The sequence below is a fragment of the Anopheles maculipalpis genome, chromosome 3RL (genome assembly GCF_943734695.1).
Source record: "Anopheles maculipalpis chromosome 3RL, idAnoMacuDA_375_x, whole genome shotgun sequence".
NCBI classification, from domain to species: domain Eukaryota; kingdom Metazoa; phylum Arthropoda; class Insecta; order Diptera; family Culicidae; genus Anopheles; species Anopheles maculipalpis.
Genome location: NC_064872.1, coordinates 90,132,865 through 90,158,796, shown reverse-complemented (window position 1 = coordinate 90,158,796; position 25,932 = coordinate 90,132,865). Strand labels below are relative to the sequence as shown.

The 25,932-nt window shown below is 45.1% G+C and overlaps 4 protein-coding genes across 4 annotated transcripts; 1 reads left to right on the top strand and 3 right to left on the bottom strand.

Annotated features, from left to right (window-relative positions):
• Nucleotides 1-7,677: 7,677 nt before the first annotated feature.
• Nucleotides 7,678-25,692, bottom strand: LOC126561187 (uncharacterized). Its single transcript, XM_050217133.1, has 4 exons — nt 25,678-25,692; nt 25,504-25,614; nt 24,291-24,754; nt 7,678-7,687 (listed from the first exon to the last, which is right to left on the bottom strand). Exons 1-3 carry the CDS (start codon nt 25,690-25,692, stop codon nt 24,305-24,307), a joined length of 576 nt encoding a protein of 191 aa, XP_050073090.1. The 3' UTR covers nt 7,678-7,687; nt 24,291-24,304.
• On the bottom strand, nt 15,676-18,182 carry LOC126561671 (ATP-dependent RNA helicase DDX54). The gene is made up of 2 exons (XM_050217961.1): nt 17,264-18,182; nt 15,676-17,181 (listed from the first exon to the last, which is right to left on the bottom strand). The coding sequence occupies exons 1-2, from the start codon at nt 18,158-18,160 to the stop codon at nt 15,676-15,678; spliced, it is 2,403 nt and encodes an 800-aa protein (XP_050073918.1). The 5' UTR covers nt 18,161-18,182.
• Nucleotides 18,453-20,051, top strand: LOC126561189 (uncharacterized). The gene has a single exon (XM_050217134.1). The coding sequence runs from the start codon at nt 18,453-18,455 to the stop codon at nt 20,049-20,051; it is 1,599 nt and encodes a 532-aa protein (XP_050073091.1).
• LOC126561468 (HEAT repeat-containing protein 6) lies at nt 20,162-24,094 on the bottom strand. The gene is made up of 6 exons (XM_050217633.1): nt 23,679-24,094; nt 22,950-23,610; nt 22,155-22,884; nt 21,693-22,087; nt 21,461-21,624; nt 20,162-21,256 (listed from the first exon to the last, which is right to left on the bottom strand). The coding sequence occupies exons 1-6, from the start codon at nt 24,072-24,074 to the stop codon at nt 20,162-20,164; spliced, it is 3,441 nt and encodes a 1,146-aa protein (XP_050073590.1). The 5' UTR covers nt 24,075-24,094.
• Nucleotides 25,693-25,932: the final 240 nt, after the last annotated feature.

Sequence of the window (25,932 nt, the reverse complement as noted above, 5' to 3'; positions counted from 1 at the left end):
ATCAACAGTTGTTGCGGGCGAGCGAGCTTGGGCAACAATCTACATTCCTAAGCCAATGAGGAGCACCGCGGCATAACCGAACCGAAGGGAAGACTGTGCGACTTTCGCTGGGCACATAGTCGAAAAATGGACACTGTTACAATTGTTGACAGATTAAGTTTGATTGAGTACTTTCTCTTTCCATGTTTTAAAGTACTTTCTGAGGGCTATACGCTCTTCGTTCTAACAAAGCTTTTAAATTTAGACAAACTTGTTCCGCTGTGAAGTATCTGCCAAGATCTCCAATCCAGATCCATCTTTTTCACCGCCAGATCATCTCTCAGGAGTCATTTTACGCTTTGACAAATCGCATTTTCCGCTTCCGGCACAACGAGTCTACCACTAGTCCAACCGTTCGGATGCACTAGATCGCGAGGGAAAACGCCTCAAACGGAAATTTAATTTCCACCAAGAAAAGGCACGGCTCTCGGAAGGGAAAATTGTCGAACAACGGGGAGGCCTCTTTTTTCCCTCCATATGTTCCGATACATCCCTATCGTCTTCCGCAAAACACCATCTCACACCAGCGCAACAAAGCTTACAATTACTCAAAGGAAAAACCACAGCAAACAACAAGATAGAGAAGGAAGCAAACCGGCGGCCATAGCAAAAAGATGTGTAAGTACACGCGTAATGCGCGTAATCAACCTGGAGAGGGAAACAGAGTCGTGCAAAGCGCACGTAGCTGCTGCTGCTGCTGCTGTGGCCATCACACGGGGAGAAAGTTTTTTGAGCTTTCGCGAAACGCGCTCGGTCGGTGACGGTGGTGGTCGGTGGTTCCTTCTCTACTACATACTTTAAAACAGGTCTTTGGCCGATTTTCCTGTTTGCTGAAGGGTTTAACTGCATAATTTCGGTTTCAATTACCGATCGACAGGCGGGGAGCAAATGCTCCTCCACCAAAAGGAAATGTAACATAAAAATGATTGAAATTCGCGTTGCTTCATGCGTTGGTGCGTTGAGGACAACCACCGTTCATTGACCACCGTTGGGGGGTGTGTGTGTGTGTGTCAAACAATGCTATCAGCAAATGTCCATCAGCAATTGACCCCCCTACCTAGAGGCCCGTTTTGTGATGGTTATCTTTGGGTTTTGATTGCGAAAAGCTGAAGCTTAAGCCCGTTCCAACTAAAAAACTGCATAACTTGAAGGCTGAGGGAGTTCACCCCATTCATCCGATTCGATCGTCGAACGGTATTTGATCGCTATTTTGTGATCGTTTACTGTTTCTTCCTAAACCATAGCTCATCTTGGGAGCTTTTATCTGAGTTTTGCTTAAAATCGTTAAAGCAGCACGTTGCTCACTGCAAATTAATTTACGTCACATATCCAAAAAAAAAAAAAACTCGCGCGATTGTTGCCTAACAGCTAATCAAAATCCCACCAATCGGTGCAGTTTGCCATTTTTTTGGTCTGTATTGCCTTCTTGCTTTCGATTTAAATTACTATTCACGATAAATCCCGTTGTCTTTTTTTTATTTGGTCAGGTGTGTCGGGAATCGCTTTACAGTACCGTACTGTTTCCCTGTTATTTACAACAAATTCCGTTGCTTCTCCCAAGTGGATCAGTTGTTGGGCTATTATTGATTAACCTGCCGGGTGGGTTCTTCGGTTCTTCTTTCTCTCATTTCCCTAGCACTATCGTACTCCAAACGACGACGGGATTTATGCTTCCGTGTGCCTGTTTGTTGTTCCCTTCCATAGCTCTTATAGTTATAAGCTGTGAACTTACTACACAATAGACAGCGAATCAATTAATCCACTGCTGAAATAATTAGCGTACCTTCATAAAAAAATTTGTTTTTTCTTTTGCAAAAACCCCGATGAAAAGCATTGATTACAGGTAGATGATGGGATTATTTTAAATTGGAAATTGCTCACGGGACTTCCCGCATTGACGTCCGGAGTGATTGGGATAAGATTTGTTTGCGAAATCATCTTTTACGATCCGCTTTTCTCACAATAAATAAACAATTTTGTACGATAAGATGCAACAATGTCTAATTAAAAACACACCAAACTAATCTTAATTGCAGAAGATAGCAAGTGGAAAAGCAACACCAGATTTCTAATATCCGGTAAATTATGCCAACAACGCACAAACGGTCACGCTGAGGATAACCTTGAATGAAACAGCTATCAGGTTTTGGGGTGGTGGTTTGGCACTTTTGACGGTTTTGTTGATGCCTATTAGCGACTTTATGTTGTCAATCTCAAACCACCCTCTACCTCCAAAAACGAAGGGTTAATAATGGACCAAAGGGAACAGCGTGGAAACAGCGTACGTGGACTGCTACATGTATGTTTCTAGCCTAGGCCACAAGAAGTTGTTGCCAGAGGCAATCTGATATTTTTATTCGAAAGTTTAACATTTTGAAGCATAATCACGCTCACAACGTTTTGACGTCCGACCATTATTTGTGATGTTTACATTGATTTGAACTTTGCTGAGAATGCTTCGTAGAACTCAAATCTTTGTATGGTGATGAAGCACCTGGTATAATGAATTTAATCGTGGCCGACGCTCGCTCAATGATCAAATTCGAGAAGATCGTCTAAACACGACCGTTGTGCCTGAGAACATTGACGCCAAATTGAAGATCTAATTGCACAAGATTGTCATGTGCGCCATACTGTGAGATAGAGGCATCTTTGAGCCATTTCTTACACCCCAGCATAAACACTATTTTGCACAAACATCTGGCCGTAAAAGAAGGTAAAATCTTGGGAGAAATTCGAAAAACGAACAGAAGACGGATCATTTTTCACCATGAGCGATGCGAGCTCTAACATTGGCCAAAACGCGTCGAATTGATGGGTCATCCGTCCCCTGTAGCACTGTCCCCGGAAGATGCTTTTGAAGCGTTCAAAAAACGACGTTTTGGAGGTATCTCAATCAGAGTGGGAAAAGTGCTTCGACAATTGGTTTTGAAAAATTGAAAAATTTTATTGAAAGTGTATGAATCATTGTTGGAGAATACTTTGAAAAAGAATAAAACACTTTTTGATGATAAATAATTGCATTTTGATTGTTGGGCCAGAAATATAAATAGCAGCCTACGTAGTATTACATCGAAGTATTATTTTCCACAACAACCAAGGCACACACCACCCGAGAGGTAACGCAATTCAAACTCCAAAACAACCAACTCGTTTGAGGGAAGCGCACTGTACACGGAAAGACATGATTGCTTGAAACCGTGACCGCGTGTTTTATGTGCGTACGGGGTGCGTGTGTGTGTGCATCTGTGACCGCAATATCCTTTCCATTTGACGGCAATTCGAAACGGTGGCAACACACCAACAGTTTCGCTTTCAGCTTCGTTACCCACGAAACAAAAACACACCATCACTGTGTGTGTGTGTGTGTGTGTGTGTGTGTGTGTGTGTGTCCATTAAAACAACCGGACCGATCTCCTCCTCCTGTTGGTCAGAGATCTCTTTCCAAAAATCCATTCACAACTTGAAGATCTGCTGCAGCTTGTCAAGGTTAGCACCACAAACGATTGCGAATAGAAAACCGTTTCGTTCCACAAAATTATACAACAAAAAACGATTGGGCCGTGCGGAAGTTGACGAAAAATAGCTCCCTTTGGACGGTCCAAGACAAGATGGCCAATTAGCGCGCAAAACCTGTCCCCGAAAGGCTGGGGACCAGAGAGTGTGTATGGTTCGTCTTCTTGGAACAGGTTATAACACACGTTTGGTCGAAGGAAACCGTTGAAGCAGTTGGAGCACATTAAAATTCGAAATTTCGACGCGAACTGCGACAAACGTGCCCAAATTTCGATCTCGCGCATTCTTCACATTCCATTGTACCTGTGGTGCTCTCCTCATGCGCGCCCACACCGCACCTAGACGCACCAGTCGCACATACACACACACACGAATACAACGAACAATGACGAGTTGTGGCCGAATGTTTACAAACATCGTCGTGGCCCTCCGGCGTGACGCTGTCCATCGAATATCCGAAAACAGGGTTGACAGTTGGCAGCAACCCTTAACCATAAATTAACCCCTCCAAACGACGCATAATAAGTGACACTCTGATTGGAGGTACGAACCGAAAATGGACGGCCGCGCCGTGGATGGAGTCGTCACTGAACCGATTTTGGCTATCGGAATGCCATCTCTAGGCACCCAGGCCACCCCCGGGGGAAGTTCGCAGGGGGGTCACTCACTTTCAATTGTGTTCAATCAAAATTCCGCCACAGTGTAAGGGAGGCGGCATCCAACCAAAGGGGTTCGGTAGCGAACCAGTCGAAACTCTTCAACGAGGTCGCTTCAATCTTTTTTTTTTTTAATTCCCCACCGCAATGGCTTTTCAGCTGGGGGAGGATTATGGGAATGCGTGAGCGTTTGGAGCATTGATCTGATGCCAACAGACGTGCTCAAATATCGTAACGTAACTAGCAACACAAACTTACTATACCCCCCCATCGCTATATAATACGGGCGCGTGATGTTGTTGTGTCCTAAATTCCAACCAAGTTCTGATACAATTGTAAACAAAGTGAAGATTTTTGGAATCTTATTTAGAAACAGGCACAAATCCACAATACTATAAACAAGGTGGATGAACAAAACAGTAAGTCAAACAGCCTCAAAACCTCAAACTGACTAGACTTGACTGCCAACAAAGCATTCACGCATTATTCAGGGTCATCAGGGCAGGGCAACAACGATTGAAGCAAACAGAAGCGTACGAGAATCGAATGGAAGTGGCCAATGTTGCGTGCTGTCAGTATGTAGTATCGCACAACGGACGGGTCTAAAATACGCTCACGTAGCACTCGTGTCCACAGGGAAACCTCATCAATCGCCCGTACGAGACGAAGACGACAGTCCCATATTTGAGATTGTGGTTCTGTTTGGACTTTGGATTTCAATGTGCATCGAGTCAAGTCAAGATACTAATAGACATAGTGGATCCGCAAACACGCGTACCTCAAGGTCAACTGGTGGTGCTAATCGCTTACTACAAGACATCCACCGTACACACAGACACACACAAGAAGTTGTAAGTCTTCTGAAAGAAGGTACAGTAACAAACTTGCTCTCTTGCTCCCCGTTAAGATATTCCACGTGTCGTAAAGAGGTATGATGATGATGTCTTGACCAACTTCTGGATGAAGCAGTTACTACTTGAACACTAAAATAGTTCAATAAACAAGGTCATGGTCAAGCCGCACGGTAAGGTTTCGCGCGACTGACGTCTGAAGGTATTAAAAGCTACTAAGAAGCTCTGAAGCTTTATTGGAATTTACTCCAGTGTAGTCGTTAGTACAGAAGTACCCAATATAAATATGATTAAAACACGACAATTTACCAAAAAAAAAACCTGCAGTGAAATGGTTCCAAACATTCAGGAGGGAAATTGCCACACGAACACGAATCAAGTGTCCGCTGCAAAATCGTTCGGTGAGGTTAAAAATCAATAAATGTCGCCGTCTCGACCGCAATGGTTCCTTTCCCCACACCGAGACATAGTGTGTACGAGACCTTCACGAAGTTGGAGACTTGTACCAAATTGCCTAAAGCCCTTCACTTTAATGCAGCCTTGCCCAAGGCTCCTCCATCACAGCCACAGGGACTGGACTGACTGGCCGTATGAGTAACTACTCGGCAGTAATTGCAATGGCTCGAGTTCTTCACATCGTAAAGGGGGGCTAATGGCGAGCTTACAGTGTGCATGTCCGTTTGTGACCTACCCTAAACGGTTTGACTGCAGTCTCGGCATAATATCCAGATGGCTAGTTGCTTTAAGTGAATCGCAAAACACTTGGGCACTAAACAGACAATAAGTTAGTACGCCTGGACTTGTAAAGTCTCCAATCGATACGGCGGTGGTTAAGGTGGGCCTAGCTCCAAACGGTACGCTAATCCCAACACACAACTCGCGGGAAACCCTCGCCACGTCGTTTAATCCCACACTTAAGCCTTTCATAGTTGGGCGCGAGCATGGTTTCAAACCAGATTAGGGATCAAGCTTCAAAGCCACATTCCAGTGGCGTTTATCGAACGAATGAGGGGGAAGGGATGTTGCAAAACAGTCGTTGGCTTGTTTGAGGAGGAAAAGTGAGTTCAAGTTGCAGCTGCACGAGCACACACGAGCGACAGTCATATACAGCGGTTACAGAAATGTCGGGTGATAATGGACTGTTACTAAAAGTTTAGTATTACCAGAACCAAGTCCCTTTTTTGTTGGTGAACATAACCATGCAGAAGAATGGATTTTATAAACCGCTGCCAAGAAGACTCTAGAACACAAAATCACAAAAACGTAATCGTAAATTGATCGCATAACTCTGCTAACTGCTAATCATAAAAATGTAAACAAATTCTTCTGATTCGTGAAATGTCCGCTGTGCCCATGGTTCAACGGGCACGGCTAATTCTCGCTGTCAGATTGCTCTAGAATGATTGTCTGATAAGGCAAATTGTCACCAGAAAAGGGCGTCATTGGCGTCTGTGATCTTTGACCTATCGTTTCAAATTGCTTTTTTGAACATTGGGCTTTCCGGGAACTATTTCAGGGATCGCATTTCAACATCTCTGAGCTAAAAAAAACCCACACCCAACCCGGAAAACCGTTGCACATTCCAAAAACCTTGACTGATGGCCGAACAATGCGTCTTATCAGCCTCGACCGACCTGAAAGAACGGATTTCGAACCAATTCCCGCACACGACCACCGACGTGAATGACCGTACACCGGATTCCTAGCTGCATCGACTGGCGCTTCACGAAAGTGGGTAAATAAATAAATTACCCCAGCAACGCCGGGTCCGCTTAAGCTTTGGCGGCTTCAAAGTGACCCATTTTAGAGAGCTGCACCCATCTGGGGTCTGTTATACAAAAAAAAAACAATGCTCCAATGTGGAGTGCATGGCTTGTTTGGTTGGAACCGTGACAAGTACACACACAAGCCGCGACCGATACAAACTGGGCCAGCCCTTGGGACGTTATCAGTGGGTAAATAAAGTGACTCTTTTTTCTAGAAAACGTTCCACAGTTCACAGAGTGATGGAGGAAGACGTTTCTCGCACTCGAAGCGGAAAGCTTAAGCAGCAAAGGGGGTGAAAATCACACAAGCAAATCGAAACTAATGCCAATTCTGGTGTGATAAGAAACATAATCTAATTCATTCGCGAATTAACGTGCTCGAGGAGAAGTTTTGTCCATTAACGCAAATAACGTCTTCAAACTTCTTTGTCCAGAGTCTTAGGAACAATGAGCTCTTTCCCCCGACAAAAGTAAGCCTCTTCAAGCAAGGATCGCCAGCAAAAGGAACTGGCCGTCGGCTTTTTAAATGCCCTTTTCCAGCAAATTTATTGAAGGTTACGAGACCACTGGTAACAACCTGACCCCTGGGTCTGGGGGAAATAAAACTTTTCTACAACACACAATCAATAATTCAGCACCAGTTTTGAGGAAGCTTATGTGGTGAGGCTGGGATTTTAACGGTGATGGGATGAGTTAAACGGTTAGCTATTATTTAGCTCAAGTTTCATTCTCTTCTCCGGTCGGAAAAGACTACACAGCCGAACTCACAGGAAAAGATGTTTCTCCCTTCGGTTTTCCGTGCACGAGGAAAAAAACATACGAATTTTCTCCCACTTGCAAAACTATAATCTGCCAACATCTGTGAACGAACCACAACTTAAAAAATGGTTCTCAAATCGTGCATCATTTTGTGGCACGCCAAAACTACCCTCTTAACAGACAAACTCCTCTACAAAAAGGTGCGATTTAAGCACGGAAAGCGCAATGAAATGTATGAATGAACATTTTGAAAATACTACAATTCCACACACAAACACACTGTGGAGAGCTGATGGAACTTAGGGAAATGGAAGAAATAGATGGTGGGTAAAAGGCAAAGTACGGGAGATGTATTTCTCCTTTTTTTTTCCTCCCTACGATACACGGTTGGCTGCTTTTCCAGGCTATCATTCTCGAGACGATTGTTAGGATGATGATTACGATAATAATGTTGATGATGGTGATGGTCGTGTTTCGGTAGCTTAAGCTTTAGGAGGAGAGTGCATATTTTCTTTGCTAGAGAAAAGTATAATGTATATTAACAAGGAAACAGATTACTTTTTCTGGTGCATCGTCGTGAGTGATTGATTAGCCCTCTCTTGGGGCACAGACAAAAGTTAGACACGTGCGAAAAAAAAAATCCTACAAACTTTCATGGAGCTTTTGGGATTTTCGGGACATCACAGGCCGTAAGAAGCTGTGTTCAAAATCAAACTCTCACCACAGAAACCGGACGAAATGATTACCACCTCTCGCTCGCCAACGTGATAGCAAAACTTTTCCCGAAATAACTTCCAAAAATTGGGGCTTCCCTGGTGGAAATTTCTTCCGAAAGTTGCGAAAACCTCCAAACACGTGGGGTAAAAGGGTAAATGATTGATTCTAGCTGCCTTTTTAGTGCTCCAAAACATCCAGCATTTGTAGCGTTTCTTGGAGCTTTCCGAAGCCCATTCGTACAAATTATCTTCAAGGTACAAGACACCAAAACACCGGCAATTAGATCTTTTTTAGGGATGATAAGCAGGAAACTCTATGCTTTATTTCACCAGCAAGCACATACGGAACCATGGTGGCCATGGAAGTCTGTACAGAAATCGATTGTCGTTAGCTACCTTTTCAAGCCCTCAACTGAGTACGACGGAAAGATGGGGTGATTCAGGGCGGGTTAGGTTAGTCAGAGTTCCGTCATTTTTCCTTCCCGGCATAACGACGAAGGTGACGTGTTTTCCACCGCCACACCAACACCCTCTCCTTACGAATGTCCTTGGAATTGACAAGCAAAAAAGGAAGTTAGCGAGAGACAGACAAAACCAAGCAAACGAAGGACCACTTCGGTGCCTACCCCATTGAGGAGCCAAGCGGAGAAAAGGGGCTTTCCAGATACGACGAGAGACCGAGGCTTGGTTCATTCATTGAGGCTAGGACGAAAGCCTGTCTCCGCGCTCAGTTGTATTGGTGAGGACGAAGCGTATACAGGTTTTCCTCCACACAAACCCCAACAACCCCGTCCTCTACGCTTGACCCTCAGGGTTTCAGAATATTAAGCACAGTTCATGGGTTAAGTATTAACTCATCCACACACTACTTTCCATCCAATAAGTTCCTCGACAAATACTGTAAACGAAAACGATTTTCTTCACCATTTGGTTCCGTCTGGTCGCGCCCGGGGTTCTGCAGAGGAAGGATTTGCCCGGTGGTCTACTAAATGAAAAAAAACACCAACATTATCAAACGCCAGGGTCTCGCGCGTGGACAAATACACATTTAATCGGCGTCAATAAGCAACGCAAAAAGGACGACGACGAGCAGTCCTTTACCATTTGCTGCTAAATGTGGAGTCGCCCAGTCTGAGGTGTTTTTGTACCGATGCGGTGTGTCGATAGTTTGCGTGTGAGTGTGTGTTTGGGAGACGTCGCCCTACCTCTGTCTTATCACCCAACAAATCCATACACACACAAACACGCACGATGGACGTAAAGGGACGAAAACCCTCGAATGGCTACGAACGAAAAGCTCGTCCTGCGTTCAAGGTGTTCTCTCTCTCTCTCTCTCTCTCTCTCTCTCTCTCTCACGCGCTCGATCGACTCTCGCACATTTCAGCAAGGATATAGAACAACACCCACGCGATTCGGGCGTAAGGAAAATTTGTACCACCACTACCAACACAAAAAACGGAATTCGAATGCCGTCAGTAGTCTGCATTCAGGCGCTTAATATGCCGAAAGCTGCGGCACACGCGTCTGGCACAATTTATCTGTCACGTTGTTGTGTTTGTTGGTTGTTAGCATCAACCTTAAAAGAATCATCCTAGTAGTGCGCGAAAAAAAAGAAGAAACAAACCTCACACAGGCATACACACACATCCAGTAGACAGTGCTTTTCATCTGCTCTTTTCACACGTGTACACAATGAAACTGTTGAGCTTAAAAAGAAGTTGTGCGTAGGATTTCCCGATTCCCGGTGCAATTAACAGGTTAGGAAAATAGATGCATTTTTTTACTATCCATCTTCTGAGTAATTTTCTATTTTTTTTCTTTTTCCTCAATGGATCCAAATCACCGAAGGGTAATTGTTTTGTAAGAGGAAATACAAATCGAACCTAAACCTGCCACCAACTCACAAGCAAAGGGAAAAAAACTGTCGGAATGAAAATTGATTTACGACCAGCGAAAACGAGCGTGAATCTTGTTGTGTAGGAAAGCGTGCTTTAAGCAGGAAAATGCGCTTGGGAAATTGTTGTTTCTTCACCCTTCCTTTCTGTATTCAATTGTAAGCAGCACTGGCGAACAACTTCAGACGGAAAAGCAGAAGGGAGGAAGGAAAAACAAAGGCAAAAGGAGGTAAAAACGAATTGTCGGAAATTGGAAAATATGATATTTGTTTCCACCCGTTCATTTTCCACCGAAAAAAAAAAAACGACTCAGCACAGAGTTTGGCGTTCAGGGATTTTGCGTAACGCTTGTGTGGTTGTTGTCGGTCCCCAGCTCATCGTGGTTACGGTCGCCCTTTCCCTAAGAGAAATGGGGTAAGCAATACAAATCCGTGTGTGCGATGGGGGTGGGTGTGTGTTGCAATCTGCAATAAAATACCACCAAGAAAAGGAACGACGGAGAACCCGGCGGAATCTTTACTTTTCCCCTGTTCCCATATGGTGCCATACCGGAACGGCTCCGTATGAGTTATTTTGGGGTGCAAGAATTGGCCACCAAAGTGTTTATGGTTCGTGTGCAATGTTCAAGCAGAAAGTAGACGGAGACACGGTATTTATTCAACAGTTATTATTGCTTCTGTAATTCACTTATTGGGTCATTCAAATACGCTTTGGAGGAGGACTTGCCTGCATGTAAAGTTTTGATGTTTTGACTACTTGAATCGAAATTTCTACTCACCTTGTTTTTACTCAAACTTCCTCCAAAAATCCTCATGAACAGCTTTAATACTCCGTTTAAAAAATCCACACCATAAAGCAGACCACTTGCACTGCAATCGCTGGTTAGATCTTTTTTTGTCTAACAGCTGCAACTAATCTCTGCACAGCCCAGAGCCACAAAAAAGGGACACTACTTAAGAACTTCACAAACTTCACTACTTTTTTCCTTTCTTCACTTTGTGTACACAAGAAACTCTTTAAAATGAAAAAAAAAAAACACTATTACACATTCATCCTTACACACTACCAATCAAACACGACGGCAACAATATGCGATACATAGCGAAAAGCATAAGAAAATGCTGGATGAAAACAGAATGCAGCCAAACCGAGTGGGGCAAAGTAGGCGCATTTGTTTATCACTCCACCCTCAATCAACCCCCCGTATGCTGTGGAAGAATGAAACGAACACATTCACACATAAGCATGCGCGAGCACGCACACACAAACACGGTGCGAATAGAAGAGAGAATGTGTGTTTAGGGCGTTGTTTTGGTTGGCCGTTTTTTTAATGCTACATTTAATGCTTCCTGTTTTAGCATACACTTTACTGAACTTATTTATCGTATTGTTACACTCGCTGTTTTTTCTTTTATTTTCGTTCTTCATGCAGCACACTAATCGGTTTTACATGGGCATAAACACAGTCCGCTAGTTGACACGGATCCAATGGTGCCACGCAAACAGAGCGAAGAAGCAAAAGAGAGAGAGAGCGTGCGATTGCGATTGAGAGCTAGTGTGTGAGTGAGAGAGAAACACCACAAAAGAGTTGATTTCTTCGAATTTGACCTCGCAGGATGACGAATTTTTAGTGGCATTCACTTCTGATTGTTGTCACATTGTTGGCCCGAGAACACAAAAGAATAACATACACACACACGCACTACATCCTGCTTGTTCCAAATCCGTGTTGTTCGCTTCGCACACACTGACACTGACGCTCTACTGTAAACCGTGCTCGTATGCTTCTTTTCACACCGAAATTGGCTCAATATCGCTTAATTTTTAACACTTTTTGCTGATAGTTGTGATGCGTTTTTTCAACAGCCACCACTTTTCACCATTCCAGCACAAAACTAATCAACGCTATTTTACATGTTGGTAGTATTTTTTTCCTACAAAACCCAGAAATGGATCGAAGCTGCTGCAGCTGCTGCAATCGCGCACACATACTTGTTTGCACACGCCCGTCGCATGCTACTGACGCATTGCCCAACGCTGCTAGTTGATGTGTATGGTGATGATTGTTGCCAATTAGAACAACTACCAACGAAAGCCAACCGGGATAAATTATACAAGTACAATTCGTTCGCAAACAAGCGCATTATTTCCGTCTCCCCGAAGACAGCTCTCATTTCTAGAATGGTTCACAATTCACAATCGCTGCCACACCAAAACGCCCCATGCTGGTAGTGGTAGTGTGAACGCTGCTGCTGCTCCTGCTGAACGGGATTTAAATGCACTCACATCTGCAATGCAAACCCCGATCGAACTTACACTCTAATCTTTTACACTTGCACTGTTTGCATTTTATTGCATCGGTAAAGTCCCGATGCAAAACAGTTTTGCGTAATTGTACAACTTTTTAACACAAAACACTAGGAACGCGACCGACGCACATCCGTACGCTTTGACTTTTAGAGTGAGAAAAAAAATGGCTGACACAACAAACACTGACACCAAATCTGGTCTTTCGAGTAGAGCGAGAGGGCCACTGTGCAGGGAGAAAGAGATGAACCGAAGCTACGGTTTACCGCAAATCCCCGAACAACTGCCGAACTGCTGTTGCGCCCATAGTGCGGGTATGAGTTTTGTCCACCACTGCCCAACTCGCAAAATGAGGCAGCGAGACAAATTTTTTTTATTTATACCAATTATTTTATTACGCATAAAATTTAAAAGATTTTAATAATTTCGGGAGAATAATATGATCTTGGAAATAAATTTTATTTCTTTCTCCGTAGCTGGACTTATTTACTCAAAAGAATTAGCTTGAAAGTGCATTATTTGTACCGTGTGCGACGCTCACAAATTCCGCTGTGCAAACGACATGAATCTTTCTTTCCTTTTTATTCCTTTTGCCTCCCGCGCCTTTGCATGTGGTGTGAGAAAGAAAGAGCAAACCCACAATGAGCAAGAGAGCCAGATGGTGGAAGAGCTCATGTAAGTAAACAATCGTTACTAGAGATTTTCTTTCAAGCAAAATGTTGTAATGTAATTTAAAATTTTATTTATTCGTTTCAAAATAAAATCAGCTAAATCTAGCTTTTCTTATTTTTTTGAGGAAATTTTTTCATAAATCTCGCATCGCAATACATAAAGTTTCTTTGTTGGTGGTACAAACGTTCCATATTCACGAAGACTTTTTTTGTATCATCAAAAAGAAACTCATCACTTATTTGTGAAAGCGAATCACTTAAAAATCTATGAAAATTGTCTCTAATTTGTTTAAATATCCATTACAAATTTGCATCGAGTTCTAAGCCCTGCAGTTGTCTGTTGTCACTATAAATCAGAGCTCAATTAAGACAGACAGACCTCCCTCACTGGGGACTAATATTTCTTAACAATTATCTGTTTGTGAACTAATCTAAACAAATTGGACCAGCTTCTCCTTTAACGTGTTACACATTTTAGCAGCCACTAAAATTCGGTGGCGAATGCCCACAGGAAAACAGCTGCTATGAATGCCGCAATTTTGTTTCAAAATCGAATCAATTTAATCATTCGTATGGACCCCGATGTTATTGTAACCATAAGGGTACCCAGCAGTTTCGATTGGTAATGATTGAATTAGTCTCTTCCCTTTTTGCTTATACGAATGCCCCCTTGGTAAACCTAACATGCAGCATAGGCCGCGGCGTTCCCTTCTCAACATTTCTTTTTTTTTATTTTAAAACACCCGTATGTTAGTTGCATACTTCCTTGAATAGAATTCTACCGAAAACTGATCCCCTCCTTTATGAGCATTCGCATTTGTCCCGTCCGCTAATGGATGTAATTTCTTATTGGCACCCCATATTTTCCTAAGCGTAAAACCAACGACGATGACACGTCATGCTGGGCGCGTGGCGGGTTTTGTCTCACACCTCGGGAAACCGTGGCCAACATTTACAATGTGGGAAGGATGAAAAGAAGGGCCGCAGAAAAAGTCGACTCGACCCATACATCATTTGACGCCACATAATGGTGTAAACCCCCCGAAACAAAACAAAAAATAGGAAAGAAACAAACTGAAGTTCTAGACTAGACGTCCGCGACGAGTTCCTGGCAATGGTCGCCGCGTGATGATGATTATGATGCGATTTTGTTGTCTGATTCAAGGCTAACACGCAATACAGTTACATTGCAAGGACTGTGGACTGGAATGGTCGATGAACGTTTGCCCTTGATCCTTATACGATTGCTTCCTTTTAACACAGAGGATACAGCGAGGCAGGTTCTACGAAACTATCTAGTTCAATGATGTTTCTTCCGAAGCCCAAATCTAGGCCAACAATGAAGGTATCATTCCCGGCAGCAAAAAGGAAATATTGCGCATTCTTGTCCGCACATCAGGAAATGCAGATGGAGCAGGAAACGAATTGAATAATTAAGAACAAAAGCCTGATCTCCACTGATAAGACCCAATCGGAGAACAACTTCCACTTCTGCTTTGTTATAAAAAAGGCGAAATATTCACTTCAGTCCTTGCAGCAACAATTATACCAATTAAGGAAAAAGAGAAAAACTAGTAAAAAATGCCGAACCCTACAAGATAACACCCGATAACGATTGCCCTATTGGCTTGAGAGAACACTTCCTTCCGAATTCTTGCCTCGCCTTTTTGTGTTTCTTTCTTTATAACCCTCATTTCGTCTGGGTCTAGGATCATCGTGGCCCGTCCTTTTTTGCCCTTTTTTTACTTCCATTATGGTTGCATTTCATAATCTGCTCTGCTAATGCATTTCCCCTGCCGTCGACCGGTTGATTGGAACATTATGTCAGGTTTGTTCTTTACCTGGGTAACTGAAAAACAAGCATTAGTCATATCTTGCGATAGGAAAGATGAACAAGCCCGTTATAGCGAATTATTTTACGCCCTGAGTTTGGCTCTTTTCTGGTTGATCTGGACGGTTTGAAAAATACTTGACGAACTAGACGACAAGTAAATTGAGTGGAAAAGTTCTTTCAGCTCATAGTATGATCAGTAGGGAGCCAACAATCTGGTCCATATCTCCTATACGACGATGCTAAACCTACCAAAGACAGATAGATCTGGACTTAAGGAAGCTCGTTAGTCGATAAGGCCTCAACGACGACAAAATCTATTGGTAGAACGACTAAGCATCTCCTATTACGAGGTCTTTGGATAAAAGACAATTGGACAACGAAGCCCATTCGACTAAGACACACACTCTTGGTATACGTCGTCCCTTAGGCAAAGAGATTCCTTGGAAAATAAAAGTCGAAAAGGACGAAAAGTTTTCCTAGACTACCTGACCACCTGATAAGCACAGCCCGCCAACAGTCAACTGCCATCAGGATTGACCAGCATATCACCGGAGGTCATCAAAATCAGCGAAATAACCGTTTGCCTAAGCTATCTTTAAGTGACAATATATTCAACTTCACATATTCTTACACAATTTAGTTACTGAACCCTTTCCACAACACCCTTACTTCCCTTTTCCCTTACCTTTCCGCTTGGCCAGTGCGCGCTTTTTGCGCTGAATGTTTTTCAAGCGCGCCGCCTTCTCCCGCTCCTGCTTCGTCTCCTTCTCGACCCGCTTCTTCACGATCTGTTCGGGCGTTTTCAGATCCAGATCGCGCAACTTCCGCAGATCGGCCTTCGCATTGTGCCGCCCCCAGTGAGTGTTGGGATAGTGGCGCTGTACGACCGGTACCGCCATCGAACTTGCGTCCTCATCATCCGACGCTTGTGCCTGTTCTGCCATCAACTTTTCGTCCACCTTCGTACGTTCCTTCCATTTGTCGTAACGGCCCGTCTTGTACGATGCCGCAATCCAGACACCGTGCTCGGTACGTATCTTGCCAGCCCTTGGGTTTTCTACGTTTACCATCTTTTTCTTCTTGCGGTCCCATTTCTGCAACTGCCGATGCATCCGCTGCCCTTCGGCCGTATCTCCAACCACACTTAGCTCGGCCGAATTCGCTTGGCGTGTGAAACTGTCGATCGCGTATCCATCTTCCTCGACGGCGTCCTTTGCCTGGTAGGCGATAAAGTGTTCCTCATCCCGTGCCGTGGTACCCTTGCGACGTTTTGGCCCCTGATCTTCTTCGGAGATGTGCTTGCTGTTTTGCTTCTCCTGCTCTTCCGCCTCGAGTTCGGCCAGTTTGCGCTTGTGCTTTTCGATTTTGACTTCATCCGCTTCACGCTTCTGCGTCATCGCCACCAGTTCCCGGGCGTGTGCTTTCGGATTAAGCTCGAAAATGGTCGCCTGAGGACGGTAGCTTTTCATACGTGCAAGAAAATCGTTCCGGAACGCATCCGCATCAACGGTAGACGAGTCCAAAGCACTCTGCTTTGGAGCGTTCGGCTTCGCCTTCTTCATGGAAATCAATTTTCCTTTTCTCGACTTTTTGCCCTTTGTTCCTCCGTCCAGTTCGGTGGTTTCAAACAAAAAGTCTTCCAGCACACCCAGTTCATCGATTTTAAAGTTTTTCGCACGCTTGTTCGATGCAGTTGATGCTGCCGGTCGCGTTACAAAGTATTGCTTGTACGCATTGTTGCTCACCCGGTATGCCGTTGCGAGATCAACGTCCGTTACGTATTCCTGCACGAGCAAGTGTTCCGTTTCCTGCGTGTCCGGTGGTACGATTCCGATCGTTTTCCGATCGGCTAGATTGAGCGGTCGATTCAGAAACATGTGAAGATCGATCAGATGAGCGATATCGTCGTTTGAGAAGATCGAATAGGCCGTTCCGCTGCGTCCAGCACGTGCGCAACGTCCGACGCGATGGATGAACAGCTTCGGTTTACCCGGGAAGTGCAGATTTATAACGTAATCCAGGGTTGGTATATCAAGACCACGGGCGGCAACATCGGTTACAACGAGCACGTTCACTTTGCGGTGTGTAAACTTGGCCGTATTGATTTTACGTGCTGATGCATCCAGTCCGGAGTAAACGTGACTGTTGGGAACACCAGCTTTGGTCAGCATCTTTAAAAAAAACACAAAAACAAATTTTAATGTCGCGATGAGCAGAATGAGCAGATAAGAGAAGGATGCGGATCATACTAACCAACGAAATTAATTCCACGTGATGCTGCGTACCGGCAAAGATGACCGTCTGTGCTGTGCTTGGGATCACATCGCGCAACAGCACCAACAGTGTGGCATATCTTTCCGCCGGTCGACAGTAAATGTACTTCAAATCGAGCGTGTCCGGTATCTTCGATTCTACGTCCAATCGTATCAGTACCGGTTGGCACAAGCCTGCCGTTGCAAAGTCTACCATCATCTTGGGCAGTGTCGCACTGAACAGTACCATTTGCCGCGATTCCGGCAGTCGCTTAAGCGTTTCGTTCAGCTGCTCACCAAAACCCATCTCAAACAATCGATCCGCCTCATCCAACACACAGTACTGTACCGAGCTTAGCTTCAGATCCATCTCTACACACAGATGCAGAAACCGCCCCGGTGTCGCTACGATTACATCCGGCAGTGTGTGTACCGCGGCGAACTGGGAATCCATCGAATCACCACCCAGCACCAGAATCGATTTCAAATCCATAAATCGACCCAAATGTTTGATAAACTTGTACGTCTGTATGGCAAGTTCGCGAGTCGGCGAAAGAATCAGCGCCCGTGCACCACCGCCCGCTTTCGCCTCCCGTTGCTTCAGCTTCTCAAACATCGGGATCAGAAAGCAACCCGTCTTACCGGAACCGGTCTTTGCCATCGCCACCACATCGCGCCCATCCATGATGAGAGGAATCGTTTTGCGTTGAATCGGGGTTGGGATTTTGTAGCCCATTTTCAGGATTCCCTTCAGGACCGGTGCGCTCAGTCCCATTGCCTGGAATCCGCCCGACTTTTTCTTGCCCTTTCCCTTACCTTTGTCCGGATCATCATCGTAATCTACTTCGGCCTTGTGAAGTGTAAAGCCTGGCACTTCATCCAGTACCATTACACTCATTTCGTACGATTTTTGATATCGTTTTCCACCTTTAATTGCAGCGTGTGGATAAGATTGCTGAACCGGCGATGAAACACGAGGTTGTGGTGCTGTTGTTTACGTTTCTGGACAGCTGTCAATGCTGTACTAAAAAGGCGCCTGACATTCGTTTGACATTTGTAAAAGCTCGATTTGTTTGCTTGACGAAGATAGTAAACAATCGTACCGAAATAGCTTGTGCCGGCCTTTTGCTTTTGCATTCAGTAGTATTACTTATATTATTTAAACACTTTCCTCAATACACACCAGAACTATGGAAAAAATTGGTGATGTTCCGTACAAAACCATCGAAGATGTGGAAAAGGAAAAGCAACCAACTGCTTCGGAAGAAAGCATTGCACAAATCAAGGATTCGGAACAACCTGCAACCGACAAAGAATGCTCTCCGGAGGTGGGACAAAGCTCAACAAAAAACGAACCTTCCTGTAGTAAAGAACCCGACGAGGAAGATGAAGCAAAACTGCAAGAAAAACTCCAAACACTCAAGGGCGATCGAATCGGCGAAACGATGTACTCGGAACGATTTGTCCTTTCGACCATCCTGAAGCTTTCCAAGCAAGGCACCCGTCTGCTGGAGGAGGACGAAGAGTTCGAACATGATCTTTGCAATCTCTGGGACATGACGATTGAACCGGACGTGGTGCGATTCCTGCTCGAACAGGATGTGATCGAACTGTTTCTGGCTTTAGCGTCCGCTTCGGAGGACTATCGTTTAATCGAGATCCTGTTCGGAATCATCGGTAATATGTGTTGTGTGGAGGAGATGCACGATTTGTTCTATCGGCAGAGTAATTTGCTGGTAGCATTGTGTGACTTTCTCTCGATTACCGATGCACCAGTATTGGTGCAACTGATGCGAACCCTAACCACGCTGTTCGATCGATCGGACGATGAACGATACCATTGGTTTGGTGTGATGAAGAAGGTGGACAATTTGACGGAAAAACTTGCACTCATCCTTGCGACCAGCACGAACAGAGCATTGCTAGAGCACACGGCCGAAACGGTGAACGCAATGATCAATCGGTTTACCGAGGCAGAAGTGGACTATGCACAGCTTAACGAATTCTATCGTCTGTTTGCCAAAAGCTGCCTACTCGAAGGGCTTTTCGAAGCATTTAAGCAACTGTTTCCCTTCCCTGCTCTTCGAGAACAGACAGGAGGCAATGCATTCGACGAAGAAACACTAACACAGAAGGACATTAAAACGATGCGTCGTTTTTTGGAAATTCACGAACATTTTATCCTGAACGCGAACGAGCTATACGAAGCGTACGTAAGCGAGGTGGATCAGTGCGTGCACCGTGTGCTTGCATCGTTTGTAAGCGAGTGTGTACTGTTTCCGGTGACGAAAAATCATATCTGCATCTTTGTATCCATCAGTAACATTTACAGTGGCATTATGTACCACTTTCGGGCGGAATCTTTCGTTTATATGGTAAAGATTTATGATCAGTTGGCAGATGCGCTCAGAAACCCACCAGCACAAGACCAACCGGATGCCTCGGGAAGATCGACCGAGAATGGTACTACAGCCGCCATGGAGGACGACGAAGACGCCGAGGCAACAGATGATGGTGGCGAGTTTGATGTAGAGACGGCGTGTGCCGAGGTGCGAGAAGCAATATTTTTCCTCGTTGGACCAATCGATGAACAAATTATCCGGGCGGCCATACAGATGGGACAGCTGAAGGAGTCCACCTTTGAGCAGATGTGTCGTGAGTTGCGAATTACGATGGACGGAGAGCCGTTGCTGTATCAGACATGTGCCAAGCTAATGAGCGCAGTGAAAGGCCCTACTGGAGAAGAGTTTGACGTCCCCATGTTGGCAAATAACCATGCAGCTGAGTAGTTCTAAGTTTACCATGAAATATTAATAAATCTACCTTCTTTCGAATTTAGCGAGTCGTGTCCTCTTCACTCATCACCGGATTCATCGGTTTATTCACCAGATAGTCGCGTTCAGCAAACATCCGAATCTGTGAAGCATTTGAGTAACAAATCCCACGACGAGGCAGGTATCGTTTCGCCATCGCCTTTGCTGGCCTTACGCATCTCCAACAGTACACGATAGGACTCGAGCAGTGCTGCACTCTTTTCCGGCAGTATGCGACTTATCACACGCACCCAGTTTCCTCGCACTGCATCATACAGTGGCAGGAGGACGCTTGCCATCACCAGTACATCATCTTTCGTCGCTAAACGTAGCAAATGCGCCAACGAAAGACACAACTGCTCCTGCAGCGAATCTCGTCGTTTGTATTCGTTGTAGTCCACCAAATTGTCCGACTGTTCGAGCGCTTGCAAGAGCGCTAGCCATGTCGGTTGAAAAAAGGCGCCAAAATGCTCCCGCTTGCCAATGACCGTTAAAGCTTGGGCAGCATTAATACGTACCTTAAAGTTTGGTGAATTGACAACCGTTTCACACAATGCTGGGAAAACGCGACGTTCCCAGGTTCCAGCGGCACCAGACAGGAAGAAGGTTTCATTTTTCATCATATTCCCAAGCGCGTAACAAGCGTTCCATTTCACCTTCACGTTGACGGTACTCGAAACGACAACATTCTGTATTAACCGTTCAATGGCGTCCTCGTACATAGGCATCCAAGTGGGTTGTTCAAGCTGTGGTGGGCGCAAAAGGTGCAGAACATTTCCTATCGTACGTACAGCATTACTGCGCACCTTGTCATTGTCCTTAGCCGAATCAAGCGCAACCTCAAGGATGCGTCGCAACATCTCATCATTGATGCTTAAATATCCCTGCCGATCGTCTAATGAATCTGGATGATTGAGCTGAAGATGATGTTGCTGGTTCAGGATGAGCGCATCGGTCACATTTCCCAGCGACCAGCTTGTTTTAATTCTCGCCGTTAGATTAGGATCGCGCATGATCCTCAATATCGATTCAATCGTGTTTTCCACATAGCACACATCGTCCCGTAACGATGGAAACAGAATGTACACGGAAAGGGCACGTGCAGCCGCCGACGAGACACCACTATCTTCATCGAACGTGCAGCCTGTTAGCAAGGATATTAGTGCCAGCTGCCGACCTCTCTAGAAGAAAACCAAAAGTAAAAATAAATCGTAGCGGAAATTAGGACAAGAATGCCAACCATATGGGGCAAAGACGGCCATTTAGATAAACTCATCAAAAATTATGTATAAATCTAATATCAGATTTAGATGTTTCATTACTATAGTAACTCCATTGCATTAATAGGAACTCTAAATGAGATTGATTTGAAAGGATAAACATACCGGAAACTTCTCATACACGTGCACACCAATATTCCCGAGAGCATCGCAGCACACGGAGCGTAACGTAGCAACCAGTTGTACGTCTTGTATCTGCTCCGTTACAATCGGGATGATGCTGGTCCAGAACTGTAGGGCCACATCAAGGTGCTCTATATCAATTTTATCTATTTGAAGGAAAATTAGCACATTAGTTTTTGTTGCTTTTAAATTCATCGTTTCTTTTTTCGCTCACCCTGCAAAAGTAGTTCCGTGTGTATGGCATGCCCGAGCAAATCCAACAGACGCCCGGCATACAACTTTATCTCTGGCAGTGGATCACCGAAAGCATTAACCAAAGCCTCCGCTACCATTGGCAGATGGTCAACTAGCAGTGAATAGTGACTCGCCATTGCACACAACACTTGCAAACATTCCATCCGGACAGGCATTACGGTGCTAGCGACACCGTTGACTCCTAAATTTTCCAACGTTACTTGAAGCAACCAAGACATGCCATTTTCACCTCCACTGCCATTCTCGATAGACGGTGCCGGTTTCGTCTCCTCTTCACACCCAACCTCCACTTCCGGATCGGATTCAAGCGCTTCCTCTTCCTCATTTTCTTCCTGGTTTAGCTCAAGATCAAATCTAAAACAAAGGCAAACGTATTTAGTTTGAAAAAGCCCTAGTTTACCGACGCTTTTAAGCTTCTTACGCCTTGGAAACAGGTTTGCTGCGTGCCACATTACCGGTCGGTACGTGAGCCAACTTTTTGATCCCCACCAGCTCGGCTATTTCTTCCGTCAGGTCCGGCACGGAGATGAGAAAGCCCATCACCATCAATGCTGCCACCTTTATAGTAGCGTCTCGATGCCGTACCAAAGGTCGCACGATCCTGACGAACCGTCTCGCTATACCTGGGCTCAGCCGATGGAATGGAGTAGCCTGTATGAACACGGTGAGTCCCTTAAGGAGCTGCGTTAAAACGCTAAGATCACTCTCGAGGGTTAGTGCTTGCGTTAACATGGCGTACATTTCGAGCACCATGTTGCCGAGCGTGACCGAGAACGGGGTGAACGAAACGTGTGGTTTTTTGCTACTTTCCGCCTGTATCAGAAACGGTTTCGATTTGTAGAGCAGGAATGATGTGGCTTGTATCGCCGCTATACGACATTTCGGGGACGGATCTCGTAGGACACAGTTCAGCAGCGATACTGTGGCCTGTGTGCGTGTTTCATCGGGAAAGAGCGCGTGCCAGTAGCCAAACATGATACGCTTTTCGACATGCTGCGCTAGCGTTCCTACCAGTACCAACGCTGTTTGTCTTAACTTTGCCGACCGATGCCGTTCTACTTGGGCCCGGGAGGAAGTAGCTTCGTTTTCAGAATAATCCGAATCACTCGTTTGATAGCAGCCGGCCATCGGTGGCTGACACTTGGATGACCCTGTGGAAGGAAATATTGTAATGAATCAAGCTTTTCATAAGAAACCCGGTATCCTGGACACTCACATTCCAATACAATGCTTGCTTCGGAGTATGGCTGCCGGTTGATATCTCCATCGGCCATAGATTTTTTCTCTTTACTTCCACCAGCGCCAGCACCGCTATTTCTTAACGTTCCGCCTCTTTTGCTCTTGGGATGAGTTCGTGTTTTGCGAGTCTTTGCCGTTTTTCCTCCCTTGCTGATGGGTATATGCTGCGGTTCCGGGATACCCTGTTGCGAGACGGGCACACGCTGCGGTACCAGCTTAGCTACTTCGGGAATGCCGTACATTATGAACGATTTGGCTGCACCAATCAGTCGTCCTAGCTGGTTGTTTGTCCATTCGTGCGTTTCCTCCAGTGAGACAATAATTCGTAGACAATTTACAGCGGATGTTGCGAGACTATAGTAAGCTAGTTCGGTAAACGTCTCGGGTCGTGCTTTGAATATTAGGTCCAGTACCGCATTGCCTACTGTGATGAGGTACGGTTCGAGTACTTCAACCCCCAGAGGTTCGCAGCAGATCAGGATCGATTCGAGGCACAGTATGGCGGCCAGGTAAAGCTCACTGGAACTACATTGATCGAGCAGCGCTGAGGAAACGGTTTTCGGTTCCACCCGCCGGTAATCCGGATCGGCCAACACGTTAACTAGAATGCCATTATTCGATAGGAAGAAATCGAGTTGCTAAAATTTAAGAACAAACTTCAATATTGAAATGCCCAATTTTTAATTGGCTTTGAGCCCCGGCTTACCTGCGTAATATCACTGCACCGACGGAAAAGCAGCTGCAGCGTGCCCAGCACATCACACGCCACCTGATAGAAGCGTCGTTCAAGACACTTTCGGAGCCACACAATCAAGCTCAGCGTGACCGGTTCTGGTAGCACAATCTTTTGCCGCCCGACGAGTGATTTGACAAGAAAACATGCTTTCACTATGAGCGTATCTTCGTACACCGGAATGTTGAGGAACGATTCGATCAAGCGAACCGGAGACCGTAAGTCACTGATCCTAGCCGCACGATAATTTAACCCATTTAGCTCATTTAGCAGTGTGTTGATTTCGTTTCGATAGTCCGCAATCTGGGTGCCACAGTTCAGGAACAGGAACTTGGTCGAAAGCTGCAGAAATTGTTGTTCCAGCTCCATATGGTGAAAGTTGTGTTGTTGTGGCAAATTTCGTCGAAAAATGAATTTGTTTTGATATGCTGTGATGATTCATTAACCCTTCGGGATGCATGATCAAAAACAGCTGGAGCATGGATTTTTAGTGCCAATGCAATAATGTTTAGTAACTCTGTTTTTCACATAAATCATGTATTTTTGTTCATTAATCTAGTAATCTACCCAAAAAAAAACTGCCACATCTATAGTTTGCTTTATTTTTTCTTCGATGCACCGCCCATTTCGTCAAGCTGCTGCTTCAATTCCTTCAGGTCCCGATCTGGTACGTAACGTGCTTCCTCCTGCTCCCATGTATGCTCCGTCACCTTCAACGTGACACCCTCGGGAAGAGCCGCCTGCAGCGTACGCAATAACAGTGGATAAAGCGGTGCCTGTACCTTTTCCACCTGTACCGTACGTTCGTACACAGTCAGCTTGTACTCGCTATCAATAACGCTAGAGTTTGGTTTGAATTTTTGCACGTTCAACTTTTGCGGTGGTTGTGCGTAAGCATCGGCTATCTCCAAATCCATCGAATCGGCGACGTTGTGGATGAACTTTTGGTAGCTTTCCAGCAACGGATAATCGTACCCTTTGATGGTAAGGTTCAGCGTTTCATACAGCGGATATTTCGGTTTCAGCAGCTGCAAGATAATGTTTTCGGAGAGTTAAAATAGTTGTCTGGGAGGCTGTACTAAATCGTCGCATTTTTAGACCTTTTGACGTTCCGCGTCAATCGCTATACCGACACGGGCGTCCTGTTGTTTTGAAAAAAACCTAAAATAACTGTCGAATACGATTACGGAAAAGAACCTTGCACATCACCCAAGCGTTTGCTGCTGCCCCAAATATTCACCACCACCGTTATGCCACGACGTAAAAGCATACCCCGATCACGGTTGAGTACTGTGGCAAGTAAGAGCAGGGAAAGGATTACGCTTAGCCGATCCCGAACAGTACAGCCAGATCCAGAATCATCGACGGATGATTCGCCAAGAATCCGGCGTAGCCGGAGCACATCGTATTCCTCGCAAGCCACAGAAGAAAATGTACATGGGAGGAACGCACGCAGATCACTTTCGGCTGAAGCGCAGCGTACTAACACTTTGCAAACAACATCATCAGGACGAAAGGCCATTCCACCAGTTATAAAGGAAATGATTGAGCTGCAAGGGACATGCCATCTGCTTATACCAAAAGCATGCTTCGGAAGGTTGGTACGGGAAGTGTTTAACAGTCAGTATCGAATAACTTTGGACGCTCTCAGTGCATTGCACGAATCATGCGAACTGTACATGATCGGTCTGTTTTCCGATGCCGATCTGTGCCGTAACCATCGGAACAGGGCAACTTTATGCCCGAGTGACTTGCGATTGGCCTATTGGTTTCGATGTCAATACAAGCAATAATTTACCTCGAGATAATCTGGCTCGTACATCCGGTTCAGCGATGGTGCATATTGACCTAAGGATCGTCCGACGCTGGATGCTGCTGCCAGTGCACGGGTGAAGAAGATCCGCGTGCTCTAAAAAATGACCGAAGTGATGGAGTACATAATAATTACAATTTCTAATTACATTACACTTACCAGTAAGGTAGCCATGGGGGAGATAATAATGTTTTGCTAATGTACTAGTAATAAAGTATGTAGAAGAACGTATTTTACTCTTCAGGCGGAAAACACTCCACTGTTTTCCGTATGTTTTGATTGTTTCACTGCCAACCGGACTGTCAAACGCTTTCTGATCCATGTGTGAGGTTATGTAATTATGACGGTCCCAAACAAATACAAACGGCAAAAAAGAACATGCAATACAGCAACAGTCTCGAATAGTGGAGATTT